Raw genomic sequence first — 25,530 nt, 5'->3', positions numbered from 1 at the left:
AGGTAAGTAAAGTATTCCGTCAGATATATCGGATTAATTTGTTTTACAAGAACCAAACTTGAAATTGTAATACTGGATTCACGATGATCAGTTCTCTTCAATGTTACGTGCATTTTGGTATTCCACAATAGACACTAATTGTCTTATGGGTGAAATATGTCTGAATGTTGTAAGTTCAACATAAAGAATAAAACTTTGCTGAGCAGAATACGATCAGTGGTAAGTATTCTATTGAATACTTGCTCTATATCTGACGCTCTTCGAAATTTTGTTTATCAGATTTCAATTTTGAGCAAGCTGCTTCAGCTAGAGAGCAAGGTAGCGTTGGTGAACACAGTGTCAACAAAAGGTACCAATCAGAAGCTCAAAAGGGATGATTTTGGGAATATAGGCAAGAAATCTACCATAGGATTTAATCACCTAGTACTGGTGAAAACACAATTACAAAATGTAGTTGTGTTTATATTTGCCCACCATAATGAAATGTAGAAGTATTTAGACTAATATCTACTCTTAATCTATATCTATGAAAGTCTAAACTTATTGATTCACTTACTACCAATTTTTCTAAACAGTTTAAGAACTTAAAATTTTATGTATTTTATCTCCATATAAGAAAAAAGTTCTATGAAATTCAATCACTAACAAGAGAAAAGAGGGTGTTAGAAGAAGGTATTTGTTCTTTATCAAATTTCCGAACCTACTTGACGTAAGTATCCAAAATTTTACACGAACATTTTCCTTCCAACCATATATTCTCACTTAGAGGAAGTTATATATCCTCGTGGTAAGGTTAGGGAGTTAGAACGCATATTACTTCATTCTGTATGTCCGTTAAAATGTTCGATACATAGACATGAAATTTAGTATAGGTCTGCTTCATTTGTATACACGAATTTCTGGGAACTTCAGCTCAAGGAGAAAGGTGAAATTTTAAAATTATTACATGGTTCACTTGAACCAATAGTCATAAAGCCATAAACTTCGCTACATGGAAAATGTTTGTTTCACGGAATACTAAGTTTCACTTCGCGAATTCAGTGTGGGTGAGGTTAGAGACAGAGTTTGCAAAGTATTGACTCGTGGGTAATACGCAGGTATAAAACCTAAATATTATTGGTTAATCCTTGTATCTTCGGAACCCCTTGACCGAATGAGTTGTTATGCCTAACTCGTAGGTGCTCCCTAAAAAAGGATTTTAAAATCAATTTATTATTATTTTATTTGGGGAGGGGACCAATCAGACACAACCTTAAATCCCCGACATAATGGTATGAATCTTTGGATTGTGGGAAGGAGAGGTGAGGTGATTTTAGTTTAGCGTCTCGTTCAGCAGCGAGGCTATATGAGACGTGGACCTACTGATTAACGTGGAATCCGAACCACTTGAGCTCCGCCGGGAATTGAAATCGTGTCTCCCACGCTAAAGGCGCGTACGCTAACCGCTCAGCCACGGGGGAGCTCTGTGGGAAGGGGATAAGTGCTAGAGATTTAAAAAATTGACAACGGTAAAAGTCGTTCATTCAAGAGTGAATTCGAGAAAACTAATCTCTGAAGGGGCGAAGGGGAATAACATGATTTCATTGAATGGGGTGAGGACTGTTTCCAGGTATGAAAGCGTACTGTCTACGTCTTGATGTTGGGAAAAATTACAAAGAGCTTGTGATGGGTTTATGAAACTCCAGTGAATTAGAACTTGCATCAATGAGTACGAAAAGTATGTGCAAATTTAATGTTCCTGCAAGTTAGAGTATTTCTGCTAAATTCTGTAAAAGCTACGTCATATTAGCATGACATTATGATTGAGTGGGCAGTGTGTATTTGTTTAGTTGTGTAGAAGAGCTATTTTCTGAACAGAATATATGTAATTTGAATCACATGTGCCACCACCGGAATTTAAAGCTAGAACACACTGTTACACTTAACTTGGCAAGGACTGATTGTCGTAGCAGAACAGGTTGTTTCGACTACAATGATAGCAGCTTATGATCTATGCTCAACATTCACTTAACGTAGGCCAAGTATAAGAATTATGTGCAGGTAGGTATTTGTAAGTAGATGATTCAAAAAAGGTAGTTTACAGGAGAGGTAATTTACTACCAATACTACAACACGTCACTTATTCTGTGAATTATACTCTTAGCTTCTGCATCACATTCTCACTCTATTCCTCTATTAAACTCCAACTTGATCTCCTATGACCACTACAAGAAATACACAATTATTTTACACTATACGAATAAATTCTGACTTTTCTAAATCACTTAAACATTTAAAGACGTCATTTTAGATATCAAATTCAACTTCTACTCAAAATTACTCTTACTGTTTCCACAGGCTACTCAAAACACGACCTTAAAAAAATAGTACGTGTTTGCATCCTAAATTTTCTTTGCCCTATTTTACTATTTATTCTTAACACACACCGACAAAAGTAAACGTACTAGTCACTCGCCACTTGTGAGCAGTTCTAAGAAGTCATTACTAATATTACTATAATAATAATAATAATAATAAAGCAGAATGTATGACTTCCATGTAATAAAACTTTCTGTTCACATTGAAGGATATTTAAAAAATACATATATTCTGTTCAGCCTTTCCTGTTTGACTACTTCCGAAATATTGATCTTAATGTTGTACTTACGTAAAATACCTATTTATATCATAAATACTGTCACAAAGTTTGGAGTGGCGCTGTAGGCATCCGGAGTGGCACAGTGCTGCCATCTGTGTATAAAGCGGAAGATGCATGTAGTGTGTGTTTGACTGTTCATGACATATGTTGATATTGTACTGAGTTCTGATGAAGTGGGGCGATTACGAAAATCGTGTAGCAATAATTGCATTACACAAGGTCGGGAAGACAGCAGGTGAGATTTTCTACCTCCTGAAACCCCTACAAATCAGCAAGAGATTCGTGTATTGCGCCATACAGCGATACACCGAGACTGGAACGGCAGCTGACCGTACAAGGAGTGGCAGACCACGAACGGTACGAACCCCGCAGGTCCAGAAAGCAGTCGCAGCAAAAATTCGAAGAAATCCTGTTCGAACACAAGCAGAAATTCCATGTCTCGTGTGCTCAGGAGTGACCTACATCTACGGGCGTATAAGAGGCGGACTGGTCACCTTCTGACCCAAACGTTAATGTCGCAGAGGATCCTTAAATCAAAGAAACTGTTGCGGCGTTACGCCAACAATCTGCACAGAAAGATTCTGTTCACTGACGAAAAGGTGTTCACAATTGAGCAGGAATACAACGCCCAAAATGACCGCATGTATGCCACGTCATCTACTGCAGCTCCACGGGTTCAGAGAGCACATCATCCTGCCTCAGTGATGGTTTGGTGGGGAGTGAGCTTCTCTCAGGCCCAACCCAGCTGCATTTTTGCGAACAAGGAGTTAAAGCATCTGCCAAGGTGTACCAGGACACAGTGCTAACACTTATAATGAAAACACTGTCTGCTACCATGTACCCTGGAGAAAGGTGGATCTTCCAGCAGGATTCCGCTTCAGGCCACAAAGCGAAAACAACCCAGGACTGGCTGGCACGGAATGTCCCCGACTTAATTTCTACCGCTGATTGGCCTTCTAGGAGCCCGGACCTTAACCCGTTGGACTACAGACTTTGGGCAGTTCCTCAGGCAAAGGTCTGCCATAAACGGCATCCATCTGTCGACAGTCTGGAATAATCCTTGATCCGAGCAGTTAACAATTTTCCCATGGACGTGATGCGTAATGCCATTGGCCGGACAGACTTCGTGCCTGCATCAAGGCCACGGGGGGACATTTCAAAAAATGATTCGTGCGTCAGGTGTACAAAATATCAATATAAAACATGACGAAAATAAATTGCCTTGGTGTTAATACTCTCTGTGTTATTCACATTCAAACTTGTGACAGTATTTATGATATAACTAGGTAATTCCCCAAATGCCAACACAATACTCTAAACGAAATACTCAAAAGAAGAAATTCTTGGTCGTGAACATATCTTTCAAATTCGGTCAATTCTTATGAACCATCTTCGGGTGGAATAAAGCGACTTTTCTAGGCTTCGACTTGGGGAAAATATTGATCCTGTATGTATGTGTCTATGTGTGTGTGTGGTTATTAACGATTTTCACGAAATCAGACGAAACCAATTTCTGGCTGTGATAAAGCACTACATCTAGATCTTGAAGAAAGAAAAAAAAATCACTCATGGCTACTGTTTTGAACAAAATTTTGTTCCGACTCACCGAGCAAAGCTCCATTTTCCAGACACTGAAATTAAAATGTGTACATACAATGAGTATCGACTACGAGAAGAATCTTTTTTTTTTCCTATTATTCTAATAGTCGATTACTAAAATAAACTCAGTGGATCAACAGGTAATGAATAAAGATCAAAAACCATTCTACTACTTTTTCGCATTTTGACTTTATAATCGGAAAGCTTCGAGTTCGACATGAAACAATTAAAATAAATAAATAAATAAATACATAAATAAATAAAAATAAAAAAAATACTTAATCGTCTCAAGGGCTAAAGACTATGACCAGTAGGCTAAAGGAACTGGAATTTGAACAGAAACGGTGTTATAATTCAAGCATAAAGGACAAGAAAAACTTACGTCAAGATGATTTGTGAAAAGCATTTTTCATTATTATTACAAATTTTATATTAAAAAATGTTAACGTGTTTTAAAACCAGAACTGAGGTTGTTACAATTTTGCTAATGAGAAACTACTTGTTTGCGTTATACCAAACAAGTGAGAACAATTTTAAATATATACAGATAGCACAAGTTTAAGTTCTTTGTCAAAAATAAGAAAATGACAGGATAGGAATAGAGAATGCAGTAAACAGACAACTATCTCCTTTTGTAATGTAAGCCTAGAACTTTTCTTTAATGCACGTAAAATTTTTGTAATGGAATCAGCCTGATATGAACGGTTTCCTGTGTTTTCCGTTCACCAATTTTCACTAATCAATACATTGTATTACCTACTATTTGGTGATGGCTTTTACAAATACATATTACTAGGGGCACGAGTTTTTCGCACTCAGAATTTGAAAATTTCGCGTTTCGTTTATCATATTTCGCGTTTTGTCGCATTTTCCAAATAAAGTTTTGCATTTTGTAGCTCTTGTGGAAAAGATATTCCCTGACATTTTTTACAATTGTTCCTTTTATTCATAGATCATTAGAGAAATAAACCATTAATTACCTAAAAACAGAATATACTGAATATTTCACTTGACATTGTAAATTTCACTCAGAAAATTATATATATAATTTATTTATTTAACCAAACTGAAGGAAAATCAGTAAACTTATTATAAGTAGGAAAGTTTTGCTGTCTTCCGATAACATAGGTAAAAGTTACATTTAAGCATTAAACATAAGCATACTTGGAAGAAAAATTCTCACAATTGGCATTGCTTGTTGGAAGCCATACACAAGTGCATTTACAACAAACTTCAAACAATCATCACTTTTTTTCGGAACTTTTGTCCATTCAAAACATTCACTACACTGCACTTTCCAGACGAATCACTTGTCAAGAGTTCATAGGCCACTTTGTAAAACTCCAAATACGGTACTTCATAATCAGATGCTTGTTTTTTTTAAAATGAAGGCAAAGCTTTAAAATACTTCCTTAACTCAACAATGTCTGGTTCATTACTACAAGCAACTACAGAAAGATCAAACAGCTTTCCCAAAGCATCATATATTTCTGTAGTTTTGGAGTCTTTCCTTTGGGAAGAAAGCTTCAAGAATGATCTTTCTGCACATTTTTTAAAGTCGCATTCAACACTACCCCTCTTTTCACTTGGGAGGGGTAAGCTGACGTAACAAACGTAAGTGTGTGCTTTAGTTTTTTCACCATGCAGAAAACTGTCTAATTGAGTATTGAGTCTGTCAAGATGACTACTCAACAGAAGTGCTGTAGGAGATTTGTCCGTCTCAATGAAAGTTATATATAAAATCGACAAGGTTACCACAATTAACACTAACAAAACTTAACTGAGCCTTCAAAATTAGCTTCTTATCTTTCAAATAACTTTTGAGCGTTTTAGCTTGAGAATTTAGATTGTCGCATTTTGAAAGGAACTGATCTAGTGTTCTAAGTATTTGTCTAAATACGCAACAGCATGGAACCAACTACTCCACCTAGTCAGAACAAGTTCGGAAAACAACTTGGGTTCAAAGATCAGGATACTTCTCTTTAAGAAAAACTCTGGTACAGTAAAACCTGTCTTCAACGGACCCTTTATTAAACGGAACACTGTCTTAAACGGAAATATTTCACGGTCCCATGAATTTTGGAGAACAAAACGTGTAAAAAGTCCCTTCACTAAGCGGAAACTGTGTTACGCGGACAACGGAAAGAAAAATAAACATTTAACGGAAAATTCTGAGTTCCGGACTACAGCGTTTAGATGTTTAGACATTTTGTGACACATATACATTACACTGTCTGCGATAAAATGTTCGTTCTTTTGTTAAATATTTCTGGACAATGTTTACCTCCCCTAATCCCTACTTATATTCACCCCCACAAATTGTCCTTAATCCCCGTGACTTAATTAAGAATCATACGGAATGTCGGAAAGAAGAAAACGAGATAGAGGAAGAAGAGGAATATATACCGAGTTCGAAGAAGAGTGTAGAATAAATACATATCGAGATGCTCTCAGAAGTTTAAAGGAACTGCAAAAATTTGCCTTACGGAAAAATGATTCTGATTCACTTAGTATAATTTCTCAGGCTAAAGTGTATGCGGAAAGTCAAACAGCCAAGCAGCAATGTACACAGAAAACCCTACTTGGCTATTAGAAAAATAAAGAAAACGTGTGCATAGTATATTTTGTATTCATTGTAATTTTTTTTTGTGTATTTATTCGTAGAAGGAAGAAGTACTGTAATCGAACAATGTACGTACAGCAATATATTTTCTCAGTATGTCCCTTTATAAGCATGTTTGTTTTTTTTTTTTTTTTTTTTTTTTTTTTTTTTTTTTTTTTTTTTTTTTTTTAAGGAAAGGTCTACCTCCACTAAGCGGAAACCTGACTTTAACGGAAATTTTTCTAAGTCCCGCTCGATTCCGCTAAAGACAGGTTTCACTGTATTTGGTTTTGAGTTTACTTGCGTTCAAAAATGCATTTTTCACTTTGCACACAAAATTATTCAGTTCTTTCAAGTGTTCTGACAGATATCTCCAATCAAGCTCACTTTGTGTGACCAACACTGTACTGCACATGAACCATATGCGTGCCAATTATCACAACGTTCGAAGCACTTGCACATATAACGTGCACTGTCCGAAATAAAACTAAGAATATTCTCATACTCATGCTGTAGCGGTGCAGTGTATTTACTATCACTTGAGAACATGTGGTTGCATTAACTGCATCCAGAAAAGTTGCATTAACACTAAGCAAAAAACACTCTTGGTCCAACAGGGTTCCTACTAATCTAGAGAAATATATTTCCCTGACTTCCCCCTGACCTTTGGCAGGAAATTTCCTGACTTTCATGAGTGTCGGATGACGTTGACATATAAGTACGGAATAAATAACTTTGAATATTGATACATGAGAACATTTATTTTATAGAGACAAATAATAGTTAACTGCTCATATGTACATTCCACTTACCACCCATAAAAAATCTGAGCAACGTTCCATACTATGATCATTAATAGTTGACTGATCTAAAATTGGTGTACAATTACTGTTAGAAAAATATATTTTATAAAATTTCCCTGACTATCTCTAATTTCCAGTCATTTCCCTGAGTTTCCCTGACCTGGACCATTTTCCCTGATTTCTCTGACCAGTAGCAACCCTGTCCAATGTTCCCTCCATTGTACGGGCTAAAAATACAAAGACAGCGGTCAGTGGTTTCATCGCACATTACTGGCACTTTTTACCCCACGAAGGGGTTCTCTGGCTAGCTAATTAAAGCTGCGATGGTGAAGCTAATGCTCAACATGTTCTCTATAGCCGTGTCCAAATCACCCAAAATTCACCGTTCATGCCATGTTCTACAGTTTCGTCAGCGGAAAACTAGCTCTTTTAAATAAATGAAAACATATTTTTAAAATTTCGCGTTATATCGCGTATTACTAAAAATTTCGCGCAAAGCTGACAATTTCGCGTTTTATCGCGCAACGGAAACCAATGAAAATGCACGTAAAATATCTAAAATATCATAAAACGTCAAGGAACTGGAAACTACTTAATTCTGGCGCATTTCGTTTTATCGTGCATTGCGAAAAACTCGTGCCTCTACATATTACTAACTTTACTTTAGTTAATAGATGTCTTGTTACTACTGGGTTGAAGAGAGATTCACGTATTCTCACACCTTAATACATTTATAAAAAATAAGAAGTATTAAACATCCTCGCTCCAATTTTTAAAACAACATATTATGCAGGAAATCTTTGCTGAAACAGTTACTTGTAAAATACAAACAAAATTATAAAATGTTTTCGGAAAATTTCGTCCGAAGAAAACTCACCAGGCCAACTCATATATATCAAATGCGACTCATGCTATATATGAACTGGCCCCCAAGAATACAATACCTTTTGTGTAATTTTTCAGGAAAAATGAAGTATGCCATACTGTCAGGTTATTAATGAAACGTTTATTTAGAAATAAGAACGAAATTGCCTGAGTCGTTTTTGGGAAAATCATGCGGAAAGAAATTACTTCCAAGAGTAAATTTAAATTGCCCCTTTTGGATTTTTCTCGGAGAAATGACTTACACCACAGTATAGGTTTGTTAGTGAGATAATGATCTATCAAATATAAACAAAACTGTGAGAGTCGCTGTTGAGAGAACTTTTTCTTACCCCTTCAGAAAACTACTCTTATTTTTTGGAGCAGAAAGAAAATTCTAATCTCTCTCCCCTTACGGAGAACCTTATAAAACCCTAAGTTCAAAATTTGATGCAGATACATTGAACAGTATGGTCTGTACATGAGTGTATATACATCGGAATGAACGACCGGACGGACAAAAAAAAAAAAAAAAAAAAAAAAAAAATCACTTTTTCGCATTTAGGTGCCTTGCAACGTGTGAATCCATTAAAATTTAGATTTATTTCCCACGATCATAATACTTTCTTCCCTCCTATCGTCGTTCAAAAGTAAAAATAATGCATAATTTTATTTTCTTATTTAGACACATGAGGATACTTGACTCAATGACTTGACGATGAGCTTCCATCATTCGCGTAAAGCATTAAATATTAATGCTACAAGGCACCTTATCTACTATTCACAAAACTTACATTAGTTTTAATATGTAAGGAATCGGGAGAAACTCAAGAAAACCTTTAGAAACAATCATGCCCACAACGAAGTTACAATGCATTGGATGGAACCAGCTGATCCCTTACACCAGAGATGGCGTACTCTACCATTGGGCTATCGTGCTCCTTAGGTTCCAAATTCGAATCTCGTAAGTTATCCATCTTTAATAATAATAGTATAATGTGTGTGTATATATATATATATATATATATATATATATATATGTGTGTGTGTATCTTCAAATTTTTGCATAGGAAGAAGTCACCTAGAGCGGGGTTCCTACTGAACTGGAGAAATCTATTTCCCTGACTTTTCCATACCTTTGGCAGGAAATTCCCTGACTTTCATGACAGGTGTCGGATGACGTTGACATATAAATAAGGAATAAATAACGGTGAATACTGTTAGTAATTAGATGTAAGGAAGGGCCTTATGGCCCTAACCTCGCTACTGTAGGAAAGAAGGCAACAAACAAACAAACAAACAAACAAATAAATAAATAAATAAATAAATATATATATGACAACAAATAATAATCAATTACTCATACATACAGAAATTAAAAATAGCAATAAAAACCAAATATTGGTTGGCTGAGCTGAAATTGATGTACAATTAATGTTAGAAAAATATATTTTTTAAAAATTTCCCTGATTTCCAGTCTTTTTTCCTGAGCTTCCCTGACCTGCACCATTGTCCCTGACCAGTAGGAACCCTGTAGAGCCACCAAATTTTCAACACATGTAGATATTCACTAGATCTAACTGTGTACGAAGCTTCTATTTCCGGCTCTGAACAGGGGGATTGGCGGGGATGGGATCAAAGTTTATGCATTTCTGATAGCTTCTAATAACACTTTACACGTATGCAACCCACATATTTATCAAGCGGGCTTACATAACAGAAGATAAAGGTGCTGATCATCTTTATTTATTTATTTATTTATTTTACTCAATTCCTTATTTTCAGAAAATTTGCATAAACTTTATCCTCGCCATGCGAAGCTAATTTCCACACCAATAAGGTTTACTAATATATGCAGTATATTAGGTTAAAGTAGATTTATAACATTATATAAGTTTTACTTATATATTGTTAGATATAATAAAACGTTTCAATTTACTTACCCAACATGAGGCGGAGATTCATAAGGTTCTTCGGCAACCGTAGATGAAGCTGTAGATTGTAAAACTGGTAGGAAGTCAGATGGTGTCTGAGCTGGTTGATCTTGACTCAAAAACAAATCGTCTTGTGAATGTTGGAATAATGGTTCCTCCAGATCTAAAATAAATAAATAAGGTGTGTGTATATATGTATAAGGACCACTTAAACAAAGCACTTTTTAAAAGATTAGTTCATTTTCATAGATGGTATGTTTTCTTATCTAAAATCAACGTAATAATTGTAATAATTTTCTCAGTAAGCCTTATGAACACTTGCATTCACCATTAATTGATTATATATATATATATATATATATATATATATATATATATATATATATATATATATATATATATATATTTTTACAAGACAGACAAACAAAATGCATATATCTTAAATTAGTAGCTGTTATTCTATTTTTCTTTTCATTGTGAATAACGGAACAACTAAGATAGCATTGCTTCAACCTTACAATCCTTTACTAATTATGTGAACACAGCTGCATTACAAAGCGTTTACAATATTTCAATTTTAAAAAAATAATTAAAAAATCATGATAATTTTCAGTTATAAAATCTATACAAATTTGTTCCCAAATTACTGTCCCAAAAGAACTCTTATAATAAGAAAAGCACTCTTATGGGTTACCTACAACTATACTTCATGTACTAAGAGTTCATTCTTTTCCAAATATAAGCCCTCCCCGCTGGCTAGCGTGTGTACCATTGGGGAACGTGGTCCTGGGTGCGACTCCCGATGCAAGACACAAAGATTGAATTTCACGATCATTCACTTCCATTGTCTCTTTTAGCCTGAAGGGCATAATCGTGAGGCGTTAAACTAAAATACTTCATTTTTTTTCCAAACATAAAACTCTCTTGACTTCTAACCCGGGATTCTCACTGATTGGAGTAACGGAAATTTCCCACTTTAACACAGCACCTCGAATCCCGCTACTTGGAAATCATATGGAATGCAGAATGGGACTAATGGCTCTTCACAAACTTAATCTTTTTGTAATTAAAACAAATTTAATACCATTGTTGTGTCTATAGTTTAAAAAAAGCTCGCGCGTAACTCATACACAAGAAACATCTTTTTACGTACCTTCCGGTTGACTTTCCTCTGGCAGAGATTCATCTCTAAGGTCGTCTTCAGTTGCGCTCTGCGTAACGACAGTATCAATTCCTTCTTCCGTCTCTGTCATCCTATACATTAAAAATAAATAAGTAAGTATTTTAAAATTTGATATTTTTCATATGCTGTCAAGGAAAATTACACATAAACTCTTATCATTACAGGTTAATTCCAACCACATGAATATGTAGTATCACAAATACTAAAATAGTTTTTAGAAATCTCCGGATTGCCTTTTGTTCTAAATATATTCATCTCCATAAAAAGTTTTCCAACAGTACATACAAGGGGGTATCGTAATGATCACCAGGAAATTATTAAAATATGATAATGAAATTTTGTCAGTGTCATGTTGGTTCTTATGTGCATGATGTTAAGGAATTAGCTCCTAAAGATTGTTATTTTAAACAGGGTATACCAAAAGTAACCAAAGTGCAAGATGGATAAGATTAAAGCTCGCGGTATGGTAAAGTTCTGCATTTGAAGGGTATTAATGTTAGATAAATTAATGACGAGATGAAGGCTGTGCATGGCGATGATTGTCTATCTTATGACACCATTGTAAAGTGGAAAAGGAAATTTCAAACTGGTCATATGTTCCTCACAAATGACCCAAGACCGGGAACACGATGCGACCACTGTGAAGACAGTGGAGTGTTTAATCCTCGAAGATAGACGTGTAACCAACATCCAAACGATTATGAATGAGACTGGTCTCAGTTATCGTAGTATGTGGAAAATTATATATGAATTATTTCATATATACATATACATAAATAAGCAAAACTTGTAACGTGAATATCGCACAAAAATTCGACGTGATAATACATTAAAAAAAAACGGGAGATCATGGAAAAATTAACAATAGAAGAAATAACACGTAAATAACTTAAAATGATACTAAACCTGACAGATAAAATCCAGAAACAAAAAGTGAAAACAAAATTCCTGAACATGCAATATATTCAATGAAGTATTAAATTATTTTCCACTATATACCGGTAGAGTTCACGGTTGGTATACATCTTCCACAAAACATTATACTTGATCTATTTAACTGTTGGCTGTTGCAGAAAAATGTTTGCCATTTATTTTGGTGATCTGGTTCTCGATTCTTCAATTCGTTGATGAGAGACGCAACTTTAAGTTTAGGGAAAAGGAAGCAAGCTAACCATATATCAGTGTTAGCCTGCTTCCTTTTCCCTAAACTTAAAACCGAACTATTACCGATTTGTCTGGGAGGCCGATCTATTTTATAATAGAGTTTCTACAAATTACATACTGATACTTTCTTTCACAACATTTTTTTCCTTAAGTAAAGATTCATGATACAATTTAGTTTGATTCTACTCATCCACTTCTCATCCTAAAGCTCTGTACTCTTTCTCTCTATAGGCCATAAAGCCTTAAGTAAATTTTTGCCACTTCTTTTTTCTTACATAAATACTTACTTATATAAACAGTGCAGCAATTAGTAACTTTTACCTATCTTACTGGCTGGGACTGTAAAAAAAATAAATAAAATAAAATAAATAAAAAATAAATGAATAGCAAGTGAAATCAACTTCCGTCGTTTCATTCCAAGTAGACTAGCCTTTGGCTAGCTGGGGGCTCCGCCACCAGACCCCCGCGTTTGCTCTGCCTACGGCCTCGCATCTCTTACGTATCAACCTTTGCATCAACAGTGAATTCCGTGAATTTGCTCTTCATATTTCCTGAATTTGTCTAGCTGGGGGCTTCGCTTCCATACCCCGTCCTTCGGCCTCAAACCTCTTAAACCCACAATTCTACCGAATTTCAAGTTTCTTTTTCTATTTCAACTACCTAGAAGATGATATTCTGTGCCCCAAGAAAACGCCTATTTAAATAACATGGATTTTCCTTCATCCCCCTTTAGAGCCCTTAAATTAAAAATATTCACTTTTAACAATTTTCCTGTAGGTTAGTCCCGAAAGGTCACAATCATCCCAAATTTCATCATTCTAATTCTGCCGGAAGTATGTAAACATTTTGGGGTGTAGAAGACGTCTCATATAAGTAACATGGGAAAGATTTTTAAGTTCCCCATAAAACCACTATAAAGTTTTTTTTTTTTTTTTTTTTTTTTTTTTTTTTTTTTTTTTTTTTTTTTTTTTTTACTTAGGTAACGATAACGAAAACGTACAAGCGCTCCGCATTTCAAGTTTGTATTCCAATTACCTGAAATATGAGATTATAGCTCCAAAAAAGGCCCATTTAAATAATACGAGGAATTTCTTCATCTCCCCTTTAGAGCCCCTAAAAATTAAAAATATCCACCTTTGGCAATTTTTCTGTTGGTTAGTCCCGAAAAGCTACAATCATGTCAAATTTAATCATAGTAGCCCTACAGGAAGTGCCCAATAATTTTGAGTGTAAAAAGTGTCCCATATAAATAACATGGAAAAGATTTTTCAGTTTCCCATAAAACCACTCTAAAGTTGGAAATTTTTATTTTTACTGGTTTACTTCGGTAATGCTAACGAAAACGGATTTCAAGTTTTTATTCTAATTCCAAGTACCTAAAACATGAGATTATAGGTCCCCCAAAAAGACCCATTTAATTAACATAGGAAGATTTTTCATCCCCCCTTTAGACCCCCTAAAAATTAAAAATATTAACTTTTGGTAATTTTCCTGTCTGTTAGTTCCGGAAAGCTACAATCATGCCAAATTTCAACTTTCCACGTCAACCAGAAGTATCATTTTAATTTATGTCAGTTCATGTACTTTCGAGTTAGAATAATTCCTCTGACCGCTTTGAACGATCCAGGAAATCAGGGAATAACTTCTAAAAGTCCTGGACTTTAACGGTGTTCGAAGCCTTCTCATGGCTTTCTGGATAGTGGAAACATCGTTAAAAAAGCAACCCTCGAGCAGTGCTTTTCATTTGGAGGGTTATCACAGGGGGAAGAAGTCTGACGAGTACTGAAAAAAATGTTTCATACCATGCAACGACACACTGTTTCCAGTTTCTGTTCTCCAGTAAAGGAATGGAGCCGCTGTTAAAATGTGTGTTAAAGTATATATGAGTGTTAATGAACTATACCGACAAATTGTAAGAGGTGATTCCTCACATCAAAATAAGAGAAAAAGTTCATATAGACCTATGGCGAAAACTGCCTAGTTTCAGAACTAGGGCTCTCCAAAATCGCGAAAAAGCTAAATTTCAATAGGCCCTATTTCAAATTCCAGAAACTGTGTATTGTAGTTCTTATCAGCGTAAAGGAAACCACGCATACACAATCCAAATGTGCATATCTCATCAAATAATTAATAGGTGTACAGGGTATTCCCTACAGGGTGTAATTCTCAGATATATTTTCAATGGAGTTTTTAGATATGCCCTGATTTCAAGAAGAGTTCAAAGAAGGCAGGAGGTAAACCTTGACAACAATGGGCATCCAATGCTTCGGAGGGAAGAAGGGAAGATGGGAAGTGTTAGGAACCGGCAGCTCCATGTTTGTATTCGGAATAACGTGTGATAATATGTATTTCGTCACGGTATATTTCAAGATTTCTTCACTTATAAGTGTGAAGGAAAACATCGCACCATGCGCTTCCCGTACAGAGAGACGGTGCTGCTGATGATCCTTAACACTTCCGACATCGCGCCAAAGGATTCCGTGTGCACTGCTATCAAGGCTTATCGTTTGCCTACTTTCGACCAATCATAAAGTCAGAGCGTATCTCAAAATTCAGTTGATGGCAGGTCTGGGAATTTCACTCTGCAGGGAATAATCTGTACACCCATTGAACATTAATGAAATATGCATTTTTGGATTGCGTATGCATGATTTCCTCTATGCTGATCAGGTCCACCATCCACAGTCTCTGGAATTCGAAATACGGCCTCTTGAAACTTGGCTTTTTCGCGATTTTGGACAGCCTTAGCTCTAAAACTATACACTTTTCGCCATAGGTTTACATAAACTTCCTCTCTTATTTTTATGTGAGGAATCACCTCTTAAAGTTTGTCGGTATAGTTCATTAACACTATATTATATATATATATATATATATATATATATATATATATATATATATATATATATATATATATATATATATATATATATATACACAGATGGTGATCAGAAAAATGGGAACACCTGTAGTTGGCAACACGTCAGATGTATGGGTTGGCAGTGGTGTCGTGGCGCCCGCAGCGCCTGACCGCTGGTGGTGGTGTGTTAGGTCGGTCTCCATACTACGTCAGGCGCAGTGGAACAGCAGTGTCCAATGGCTGCAGCAGACGGAGGTAGTGTAAAATGGGAGACCTCTCAGATTTTCAAAGAGGGCAAATTGTTGGTGCGCGGTTATGTGGAGTGTGACGGTAGTGGCTACTGTGTTAGGTGTGTCACGTGGGACAGTGTCGAAGGTGATGTCGGCCTACACAACACACGGGAAAACCACATTGGGGAAGCGAGACAGTGGGCGGAAGAAATTCATGAGTGACAGGTTACGCCGGGTATTAAAGCGCATTGTCACGCAGAACCGTCGTGCCACTGCGGAGCAAGTGACGGAGGAACTCAATCAGCACCTCCCCTACCCTGTTTCGACAATCACAGTCCGCCGCGAATTACATGACATGAACTTACGGGGTCGTGTTGCACGGGCCAAACCGCTCATCAGGGACCATAACGATTTCGCACGCCGCAAATGGTACCGCGACCATGCAACTTGGACCGTTGAGTACTGGAAACGTGTGATATGGTCGGATGAGTCATCCTTCGCCCTATTCCCAACCACGGGCCGTGTTTGTGTGTGGAGAACGCCCAAAGAAGCTTATGATCTGCAGTGTCTCCGCCCAACTGTGAAACATGACGGGAGGCTCGGTGATGCTGTGGGCCGCCATATCATGGTTTTCATTGGGTCCTGTGGCCACACTTAGCGGAAGAATCACTGCCAACGATTATGTCGCAATTTTAGGAGACCATTTGCATCCTAGGGTCCGGATGTTGTTCCCGGACAATGACGCCATCTTCCAGGATGATAATGCACCCATTCACACAGCTGGCGTTGTTGCAGCGTGGTTTGAGGAACATCGGGATGAAGTTCAACACCTCCCCTGGCCCGCCCAATCCCCAGATCTCAACATAATTGAACATCTGTGGTCCGTCTTGGAAACACGACTCCGGCGACGATTTCCACCTCTATCCTCTCTTACAGAACTGGCCGATGCCCTGCACGAGGAATGGTGTAAAATTCCACTTGCTACCATCCACGACCTCTATGCCTCCATCCCACGTCGCATCAAGGCTGTTCTGAAGGCGAAAGGTGGCCCGACACCATATTAATCTGGTAAGTTGCAATTTCGTTCAGGTGTTTCCATTTTTCTGATCACCATCTGTGTATTATATATATATATATATAACCCTCCATTATTATTTGACGAACCGTCTCCTTATTCACCCCAAAGACGTCTGGTATTAATTAACTTGAGATTTGCAATTTGGTCATTCATCATATTCCGAACTCCTCTCAATAATTTCGGTTGTTCTAATAGACCTGCATGGATCTGAGCGTTCCTTATTCTTTTACCGACTTCCTGCTAACACTGAATTTCTTATGTCATTCAAAAAAACACGGAAACGAGAAAAGTAATTATCCTCATAAACCTTTTTAACTTCTAAATGCTTCGGTTGAAATTTTTCCTACGGCTACAAAGAACTTCAAATTCAGTCTTTGTTACACTGTTCAAACAGTACCGAAGTATCACAACACCAGTCTATACTTAGTCGCACCATGCACCACACTGGTGACCGGAGGGCTAGAAATTTTTACAAGTGTTGTCAACGCTACATGCAAAAATCGCCTTATGAAAAACCTCAGTGCTAAAACTAACTTAGCAAGTTATTGCCCTTTACAGTAGCAAGTCAATATACGTCATTTACAGTAGCAAGTCAATATGTCATTAGTCAACTACCCTTCTTGAAGTTTATTGAGTAAAATGGATTATATCATCATTGACTAGATGACGCAACGAATACAATTCTTATAACAGTTCTTAATATAATAGTCGGAATCCAATTCACCCTCACCAGTAAATAATCCTTTTCTGATTTTTCCTAGGAAAAAAGAAAACATTTTGGGAATATTCATGAAATTTTTATTTAAGGAAAGCGGATTAATTTGTAGGTTTTTTCAAGAAAACCATACCTTACGTATTGCACGCTCGCCTTGATTTTAAATAGTACGGAGAAACCAAAAAACGGGGGAATCCAACCACCACGAAAGTTTACATTCTGTACCACATATTGAATGGTGTTACATCTAAATCTATTCCTATAGACACACGAGAATCCGAAAACCAAACTTCTGTTATGTGCGAGATATTAAACACATTTATTTTATACAACGTTCTTCATTCCTTTCATAGCTGAAAGAAGAAACCGTAGGTGCAAAGTTTGTCTTTCATAGTGTTCAAGAATCAAAACTGACAAAGTACATAGAGCGGACGTTCTGTAATTGCTTTTATTGTCTTTTCCCTTATTATTACAATAATAACTCAACATTTGTATCCGCATTGTTTATTATTTATTCATATCTACATTTTCAACAATGAAGCTGTTTCTAAGGATATTCACGTCTCAAATTATACGTGAAATGATACACAAATACTGGAAAAGAGCATGAATGAACTGCACTTTTTCACTCTTTGTAGATCATTGAATTGACAACTACAGAGGAACTAGTGTTAAAAATTGGTTATTTTCTCCATTCGTTAATATAATTATACATGAAGTGTTTTCATATTTTATATTTGGGTTAAATTATCGACAAATTTTAAAATATTTCACAAAGATTACAGATAGCACATAAGCTTACCTAGATCCAACACTGGAACTCAAACTTTCAGTTGGAACACTCCTCTGTGGATCGTCACTAGAAGACGGATAGATGCCAGACGAAGACACGCTCACTATGGTTCTAGTTTCTTGAGGAAGCTGCGCTTGAACAATTTTGTCGCCTTCATCTTCACCATATTTAATTGTTGTTGTTGAAGATTCACTATGTGCACCTACAAAAAAACACAAAGCGAAAAGGTGTTTAAGAGTCTATAAATATCTGCTAAATCATTACAGCAAGTTTGGTAAGCTTTCGACAAGCTACTGTTCTTAGGCGTTTTATATACATATTAATTTAAGGAAGCTCCAAATGTAGCTGTGAGGCTATTTTACACTAAAATCATTCGCAGTAAGAAGAAAATGTCGGAAGGAAGTCGGAGAGAGCATACACTTGAAGAAAAAAAATATCCTCGCAAATTCACACCCGTGGATTCAAGAAAAAAAAAAAAAAAAAAACTTCGAAAAACTTCAATTAAAATCGCTAGCAAATATAAGCCTGTTCAATGAAGCACCAGTGGGAACAACTACCCGTAGAACTCCTACAGCAATGGGGAAGAGAACTCCTCCGATCAGGTGTATTTCGAGTTGAATTTCGAGTTTCCTTCCGTTAGAACCATATGAGAAACTATATGTATTAGAATACCAGGTGTATCAGAAGTCCGGGGTCATAAAGCAACTCTGTTATGAGTAAGTTTAAAAAAAAAAAAAAAAAAAGGGAGGGGGGGATTGTTGGAAATCCGAGGTCTGGCTAAAAAGAAAAATAATAATAATAACAAGACTGGTACCAAAAGTAGGTTTATTGTCACGAACTTCCAAATTAACGGCGATCCCCTTCAACATGTTCCCCTCCCCTGTCTATACACGTTTGCATACGAAGCTTCCATTGTTGGAAGCGGTTGTGGAAATCTTCCCGTGTCACGGCCCTGGGTACATCTGCCGTTTTCTGCTTCTCTTCTAGTCTAAAAATGCGTTCTCTTGAGGGCGAATTTCACTTTCGGAAAAAGAAAAAATCGCACGATGCCAAGTCCGGACAATAAGGTGGGTGTTCAAACACTAGAGTCTTCTTAGCTGCCAGAAATTGCTTAACGGTCAAACCAGTGTGTGATGAAGTATTGTCGTGATGCGCAATCCATTCACTGTTGTTCTACAAGAGAGCGTTTTCTTTGTTACGTGTTCTCGCAGCTTCACCAGAATCTGCTGATAATACTGCATTCACTGTCTGACCTTATAGTACCCACTCAATCAGGAGCTGGTCATTGATATCAAAGAACACAATGATCATGACCTTCACTATCAACTTGATATTGCATGCCTTTTTCATTCGCGGGACAAGGGAGTTTTTCAATGCATCGACTGCCTTTTCGTTTCAGGATTGTACTGAACGATTCACGTCTCGTCACTAGTGACGATTTTCGTTAACAAGTCCGGTTCTGCTTGCAGGGGTTCCATTGTGTCACTGCACACGTGCCTCCGGAAATCTTTCTGTTCCTGCGTGCGTTCCTGCGTAAGCTGAATAAACTTTAGGCATGTTTAAATAATAGTGCAGAATTACGCGGACAGACTCTTTATCCATGTCCGCCATCTCTACTATCACTCTAATGCTGAGTCTGTGTTGTTTCTGGACAATGTCTATCACTTTTGCCACATTTTTCTGTTGTTGCTTTGTCAGGACGATCCAGTCTTTCATAATCAATGTTCTCGCGTCCCTCGCTGAAGAGTTTGTGTTACTCAAACAGTAGCTTACGTGACACAGTGTTACCATTAGACACATCCTTCAAGTTTCACATATCATTCGGTGATTTCTTTAATTTCACACAAGGAATTTAAATTTGTTCCATTTTCACATCTGCCATTCTTCCCGCAACACGACTGCACTCCTCTCTCTCCAACTACTGTTCACAGGTTAAACCCGGCTGAGTGGCTACTCATGTGTATAATTCTTTTCTCGAAGGTTCAAGGTTGCTCTGCGTACATGCGTTCCCCACTGCTTCACATATACCGCTAATAGAGTTGCCAGTCCCCTCTCCTTTTTCTTTTTTTTTTTTTTTTTTTTTAATTAATTATAAAGCCAAGCCTCGTAGGTTGATTTCAATTTTTTCAAGTGCACCAAGTTTTTAGGTTTCACACTAGTAAGGCGCCCTATAAAGAAGCAATGTTTCCAGTTGAGCAGGTTGTTCAAATGGAACGTAAGAGCAGGCAAAAATGGCAGAGGGAACGTGCACAGTTATCTGAGGGAGCTACGACACCTCGAATCCATTTCCTATTGTTCGTATAGTGAGGCCCAAAGGGAACTGCCTGCTAAACTGGCAACGTTAATTTTTCATTTAACATACAGCGCTTTACCCTATGCACAACCCGAACGACTGAAGCGACTAGAAAAATTCCACCATTTTAGGTTGAAAACCACCTCCTCTCCTCACAATCTTTCGTATCTTCACTCGAAATGGAGTTGGCCTACGGTCCCAATCTTTTGATACACCCGGTATAATTTAAGAGATAGCTCTATTCCACAAACTGGATCCAACGAAAGACAGCAAATCAAGAAACTGTCTCATGTGTGGAATTTGTTTCTTGTATGAAGAAAATCCAACGTTATATGAAGTATACGTGAAGTACACAAAAATTATACTAGAGGCTTACTTGAAGGATCTTACAGACGAGTAAACATTACCCTACATAAATGTTGATTTGCTTAGACTTACCATTATAACCCTGTATACGATCTACAGTGTAAGGGTTATATAGGGTGTTACAAAAATGTGTCAAAATTCATATAGACCTGTTCTCGAAAGTAGATAGTTTCGGAGTTATAGGGTGCCGAAAACGTGAAACAAGTAAACTTTAAAAGTTCATAGCTCCACTACTATCGGATATCGTAGTCGGGTCAAGACATCACCACTCAGGAACTGGTATGTAAACTATCCAAATATCCATTTCTAAGAATGCTCCAGTACTTGTACACCAATTTTTCGAGAGGTAGATGGAGAGTGATCAGGTACTCCCAAACAGCCTCTCTAAAAATGAATGTGCAAGTAAGATAGATATTTCGATAGTTCACATACTAGTTCCTCAGTGATGTCTTGACTCGACTATGATCGGTCCTATAAGTAGTAGAACTGTGTATGGACCTTTAAAGTTCATTTTTTCACGCTTTCGGCACCTATGAAACTAGGAAACTATGCACTTCCGACCACAGGTCCATGTGAACTTTATTATTATTATTATTATTATTATTATTATTATTATTATTATTATTATTATTATTTGGATGTGAGGAATCTATTCCCAAAATATTGTCACACATTTTCATAACACCCTGTATAGCTAATCTATATGTACAGTGTCTTGTTTTCATTTTCTATTATTTACTTTTCGGTCTTGAGCCAGGGTGTCTACTGAGTTTCATTTTCAAAATTCCAGTATATTCAGTATAATTATCAGCAAAATTTCAATACCTAATATAATGATTTTTTCAAGTTCTTTAGGAATAATCACACTCTTTACGATTTCAGGCTTGTAACTGTTTTACCATCAAAAGGATTTTTAATAAATTTAGTTAGCCTTGATTTTCTGTAATACAATAATTTTTTAACCTTTTTAAAAGGGCCTCGCAACTCCCCTCACAGCCCTCCACTCCACCCATTACTTTAAATGTCTAACTGCAAAATGTATACAACTCTTGCTTTGGAAAAATTTACAATCTCAATGGATACAAAATTGTTTCTATGACTATTAAAACAATTACAAAAAAGGGTTGTTCACAAATTACCAGCTTCACGATTTTTCCACTATGTGGATCAAAATTCCAGTATAATTCAAGTATTTCCAGTATTAGTAGACACTCTGTTGAGCTTACGCGCTTTAACGAAGTATGGAAAGTGAAATCGCGTGTTGAAAATAATCTGGAGGGTGGAAGGACCAGAAAATAATTGGGAGTGGGACTGAAATTTAAGTTTCCCTGACAACCCTATGCAACGAGCGTCGAAACTGTTAACGGATCAACAACTTAGGAAGAGGTCTCACTCACACGATGCAACCACAGCCATTCGATAAACTGTGACCTTTGATAAAATATCATGTGTGTTACAAAAGTTCAACGAACTCCGGAGATCACTATTACTTGACGACTATTCTTCCGCTTGAAGCCAAAAGCTTACATGTTTTTCGAAAACAGGAAAACCCAAAAAAAACAAAATACATACGTAGATCAATGCAGGATGCTGATATGCAATGTGACGTGTATGCGTACTATAATAATTATATTGGTGTACCGATCAATTGTAAGCGAGATAGCAACTTTGAAGTTATGAAGCAATATCGTATTACTGCAAATAGGATAATTCTCGGAGATCTATCTGCATAAAACATCACACATGCACTGAAGTATGCAAAAGACAAAAACTGATCTTGGGACACCAGAACATAGTATCTCGGTTTACTATAGCGGGCACCAATTACACAGAAATAATCCTTTCGACTCCGAATGTACCGAAGAAACAAAAATCATGACTTCCGGATGTTGATTCTGGTAATAAAATAATACCAGAAAGGTAGAAAATTAACAAGTTCAAGAGAACAGAGGGGAAGGAAGTTCATGATTCGATGTCGGTAAGAATAAAACCTTCATTAACATTGTGCATAAAACGCGTTTTCAATGAGTAAATAGATTTTTTTAAAATAATAATTCTTGTATGCCAATGCATAAACGTAAATATAATAGTAAGTAACGAAAATAATTTACTAACCTCCACTTTCTTCACGTGGTAGTGCACAAATTTCATCTTCAGAATCACTCTCCATCGCGAGCCTAATTGACTGACTTCCAATATATTCAGCACTCACATTTCCTTCATCCTTCTCTTCTTCATGGCTGGAAGAGAAAGGTATTATTTAACTGATGTAATACGTCTCATAGAACTAACTCTTACCACTATCAATATTTCGTTTCATTTAACCACATTTTTCAGACAAATGAACTGCAATCAAAAGAGTTGCAACTGCTTTCTGAAAGAAAGGATTCTTTTTCATTTCTTGTATAAATTCTTTAGCGCAGTACTTGTGAAGAACAATGTCATTTATTTCTACTTCGATTAATTGAACTAAAATTTAGCGTTCCTTGATTATCAAGTTACTGAAAGAAAAGAGGATTTTTTTTGAAGTTTCTACTCTGTATCCAAAAGAATGTCAGAAAAGAAAGTAAATTATTAGGCATACGTTAAAAAAAAAAATTAAAAAATGCAATACTACATAGAAATTACTATCCTTAAAGTACTACGAAGAAAGTCAAGCTTAATTTCCCTAGCGCTTGTTTAAGAGAAAATATTTTTTTAAAAAAATCACTCGTTACGCTATTTTTGAGTGACAATACTAGCGAAAGAGTAGTAAGTTACCAGAATGATTCTGGATGATTTACATAATTGTCAAAATAATAAAAATAATTTTCCCTTCACTTACTGCCAACACCTCAGTATCAAAAGTTCTAGGTTGTTCAAAGAAAGAAAGAAAAAAAAAACTTTTATTAAGAGTTGCTGTCAATAATGTTGAAACATACAGGGAATAGTAAGAACTTGTTAACGTAAATTGCCATAAATTAGGATAAAAATAGCCAATTACTCTAATATTAATACAAACCATAGCTCTCATCAATTTACCCTATTTAAAGCTGTTTATCTCGCTGTATCAAAATAAGTCGTCATTGATTGATCAACGTCTAGGTCAATTTTGCTTGTGCTAAAAACTTGAAAGTTGGACAATGCATAGGATTTGTGATAAAAACTATTACTAAGGAATGTCTTCAGGAAATTCGATGTGGAATTGGAGAAACGTAGGTTGCAATTATAAAATTTTGGAACTCCTTAAGGTTAGAGGTATTTGGAAGGACGAAAAAAAGGTGGGAAGAAAAAGAGTGGCAGTAATAAGATGTCGTATCTCAAAATTCCTTAAAGGTTACAGACATGAACTTTGGTATTTGGACTTTTGCTTTAAGATAAACACATGTTTTAATGGTTTCTATTTATTTATAATTTATTTAACCTAAAAGGGAGGAAACGGAGTGGTGGTGATCCACTACAATGCCCATACGAACTCTTCTAATTTCGTGCGAGACTTCGAATTCAGAGAAATTCTATACGAGAAGAACGCAAAATATTTCTCGCAGTAAACGTCGGTATATTTATTAGTTATAATATATTTCATACGTATTACATATATATATGTCAGAATATACTCTAATACATTTAAGACTTGTGTAGTGTATTTTGTACAATATACAGAACATGCTCATTATACAATATACAAAAACTGAAATCCATGCATGTCCCATATAAAATTAAATTAATTCGCGTACATATATTAAATCAATGTGTAATATGGCTACATGTTTTGACATCAAACATGCATTCTGCGCACGAATTCAAAGTAACATTAAACAAGTACAAGTACAAAAATTCCACACAACTTCATACATCACTTATAAAAAATAAATCTAAAATGTATTTTCAGAAACTTTGACGTATCAGAACAGAAAATTTGGCCAATAAAGGTTAAGTAAACCAGTGGTTCTCAATGTGGGCGTTAACGCCTCATAAAAGAAAAGTTATGATTGGGAGGGGGAAGGGGCAACAGACTGTTATGGGGACGTTTGAGATTTCATGAAGTGTTCACTTTTTCTTCTCACTGGACAAAAGCCATTTTGCATTTTACACATTATCAAAAGTTTACTTTTATTTTTCAAATAATAGTAACCATAGAAACAAAATTTCCTTTCACTTCATATATATATATTCAAGGCTGATTTTACGAATTGATTTTTTTTTTTTTTCTGGTTCTTAGACTGTTTTGTCCAAGTCTTACGTTCTTTCTTGTGCATGGGCGCATTGGGTTAAGACAATGGGAAGTACTCACTCGCATTCATCCAAGAGATACTAGGCTCAAAAAGTTTGAGAATCACCGAACTAAACAAATTGAGATAATTATGAAACCAGACTCTGTACTTAAAGTTTCTTCTTAAATCACGGTGAAGAGGCCAGCTTCTAAGTATTC

At 36.2% G+C, this 25,530-nt stretch overlaps 1 protein-coding gene across 3 annotated transcripts in view; it reads right to left on the bottom strand.

Moving 5' to 3' along the window:
* LOC145666430 (uncharacterized) overlaps nt 1-25,530 on the bottom strand; it is a 150,275-nt gene that overhangs the window by 75,149 nt on the left and 49,596 nt on the right. For all 3 annotated transcript variants that reach the window (XM_081733647.1, XM_081733650.1, XM_081733649.1), the window contains exons 3-6: nt 23,235-23,359; nt 18,470-18,662; nt 11,591-11,691; nt 10,447-10,600 (exon numbers count right to left, since the gene is read on the bottom strand). In XM_081733647.1, coding sequence (XP_081589773.1) covers nt 10,447-10,600; nt 11,591-11,691; nt 18,470-18,662; nt 23,235-23,359 — 573 coding nt within the window. The remainder of the gene's footprint in view (nt 1-10,446; nt 10,601-11,590; nt 11,692-18,469; nt 18,663-23,234; nt 23,360-25,530) is intronic.

This window comes from Thermobia domestica, chromosome 12, assembly GCF_964235325.1.
Source record: "Thermobia domestica chromosome 12, izTheDome1.hap1.1, whole genome shotgun sequence".
Classification (NCBI taxonomy): domain Eukaryota; kingdom Metazoa; phylum Arthropoda; class Insecta; order Zygentoma; family Lepismatidae; genus Thermobia; species Thermobia domestica.
Note: the sequence above shows the minus strand (reverse complement) of the source record. Positions and strands in the feature narration are given on the sequence as shown.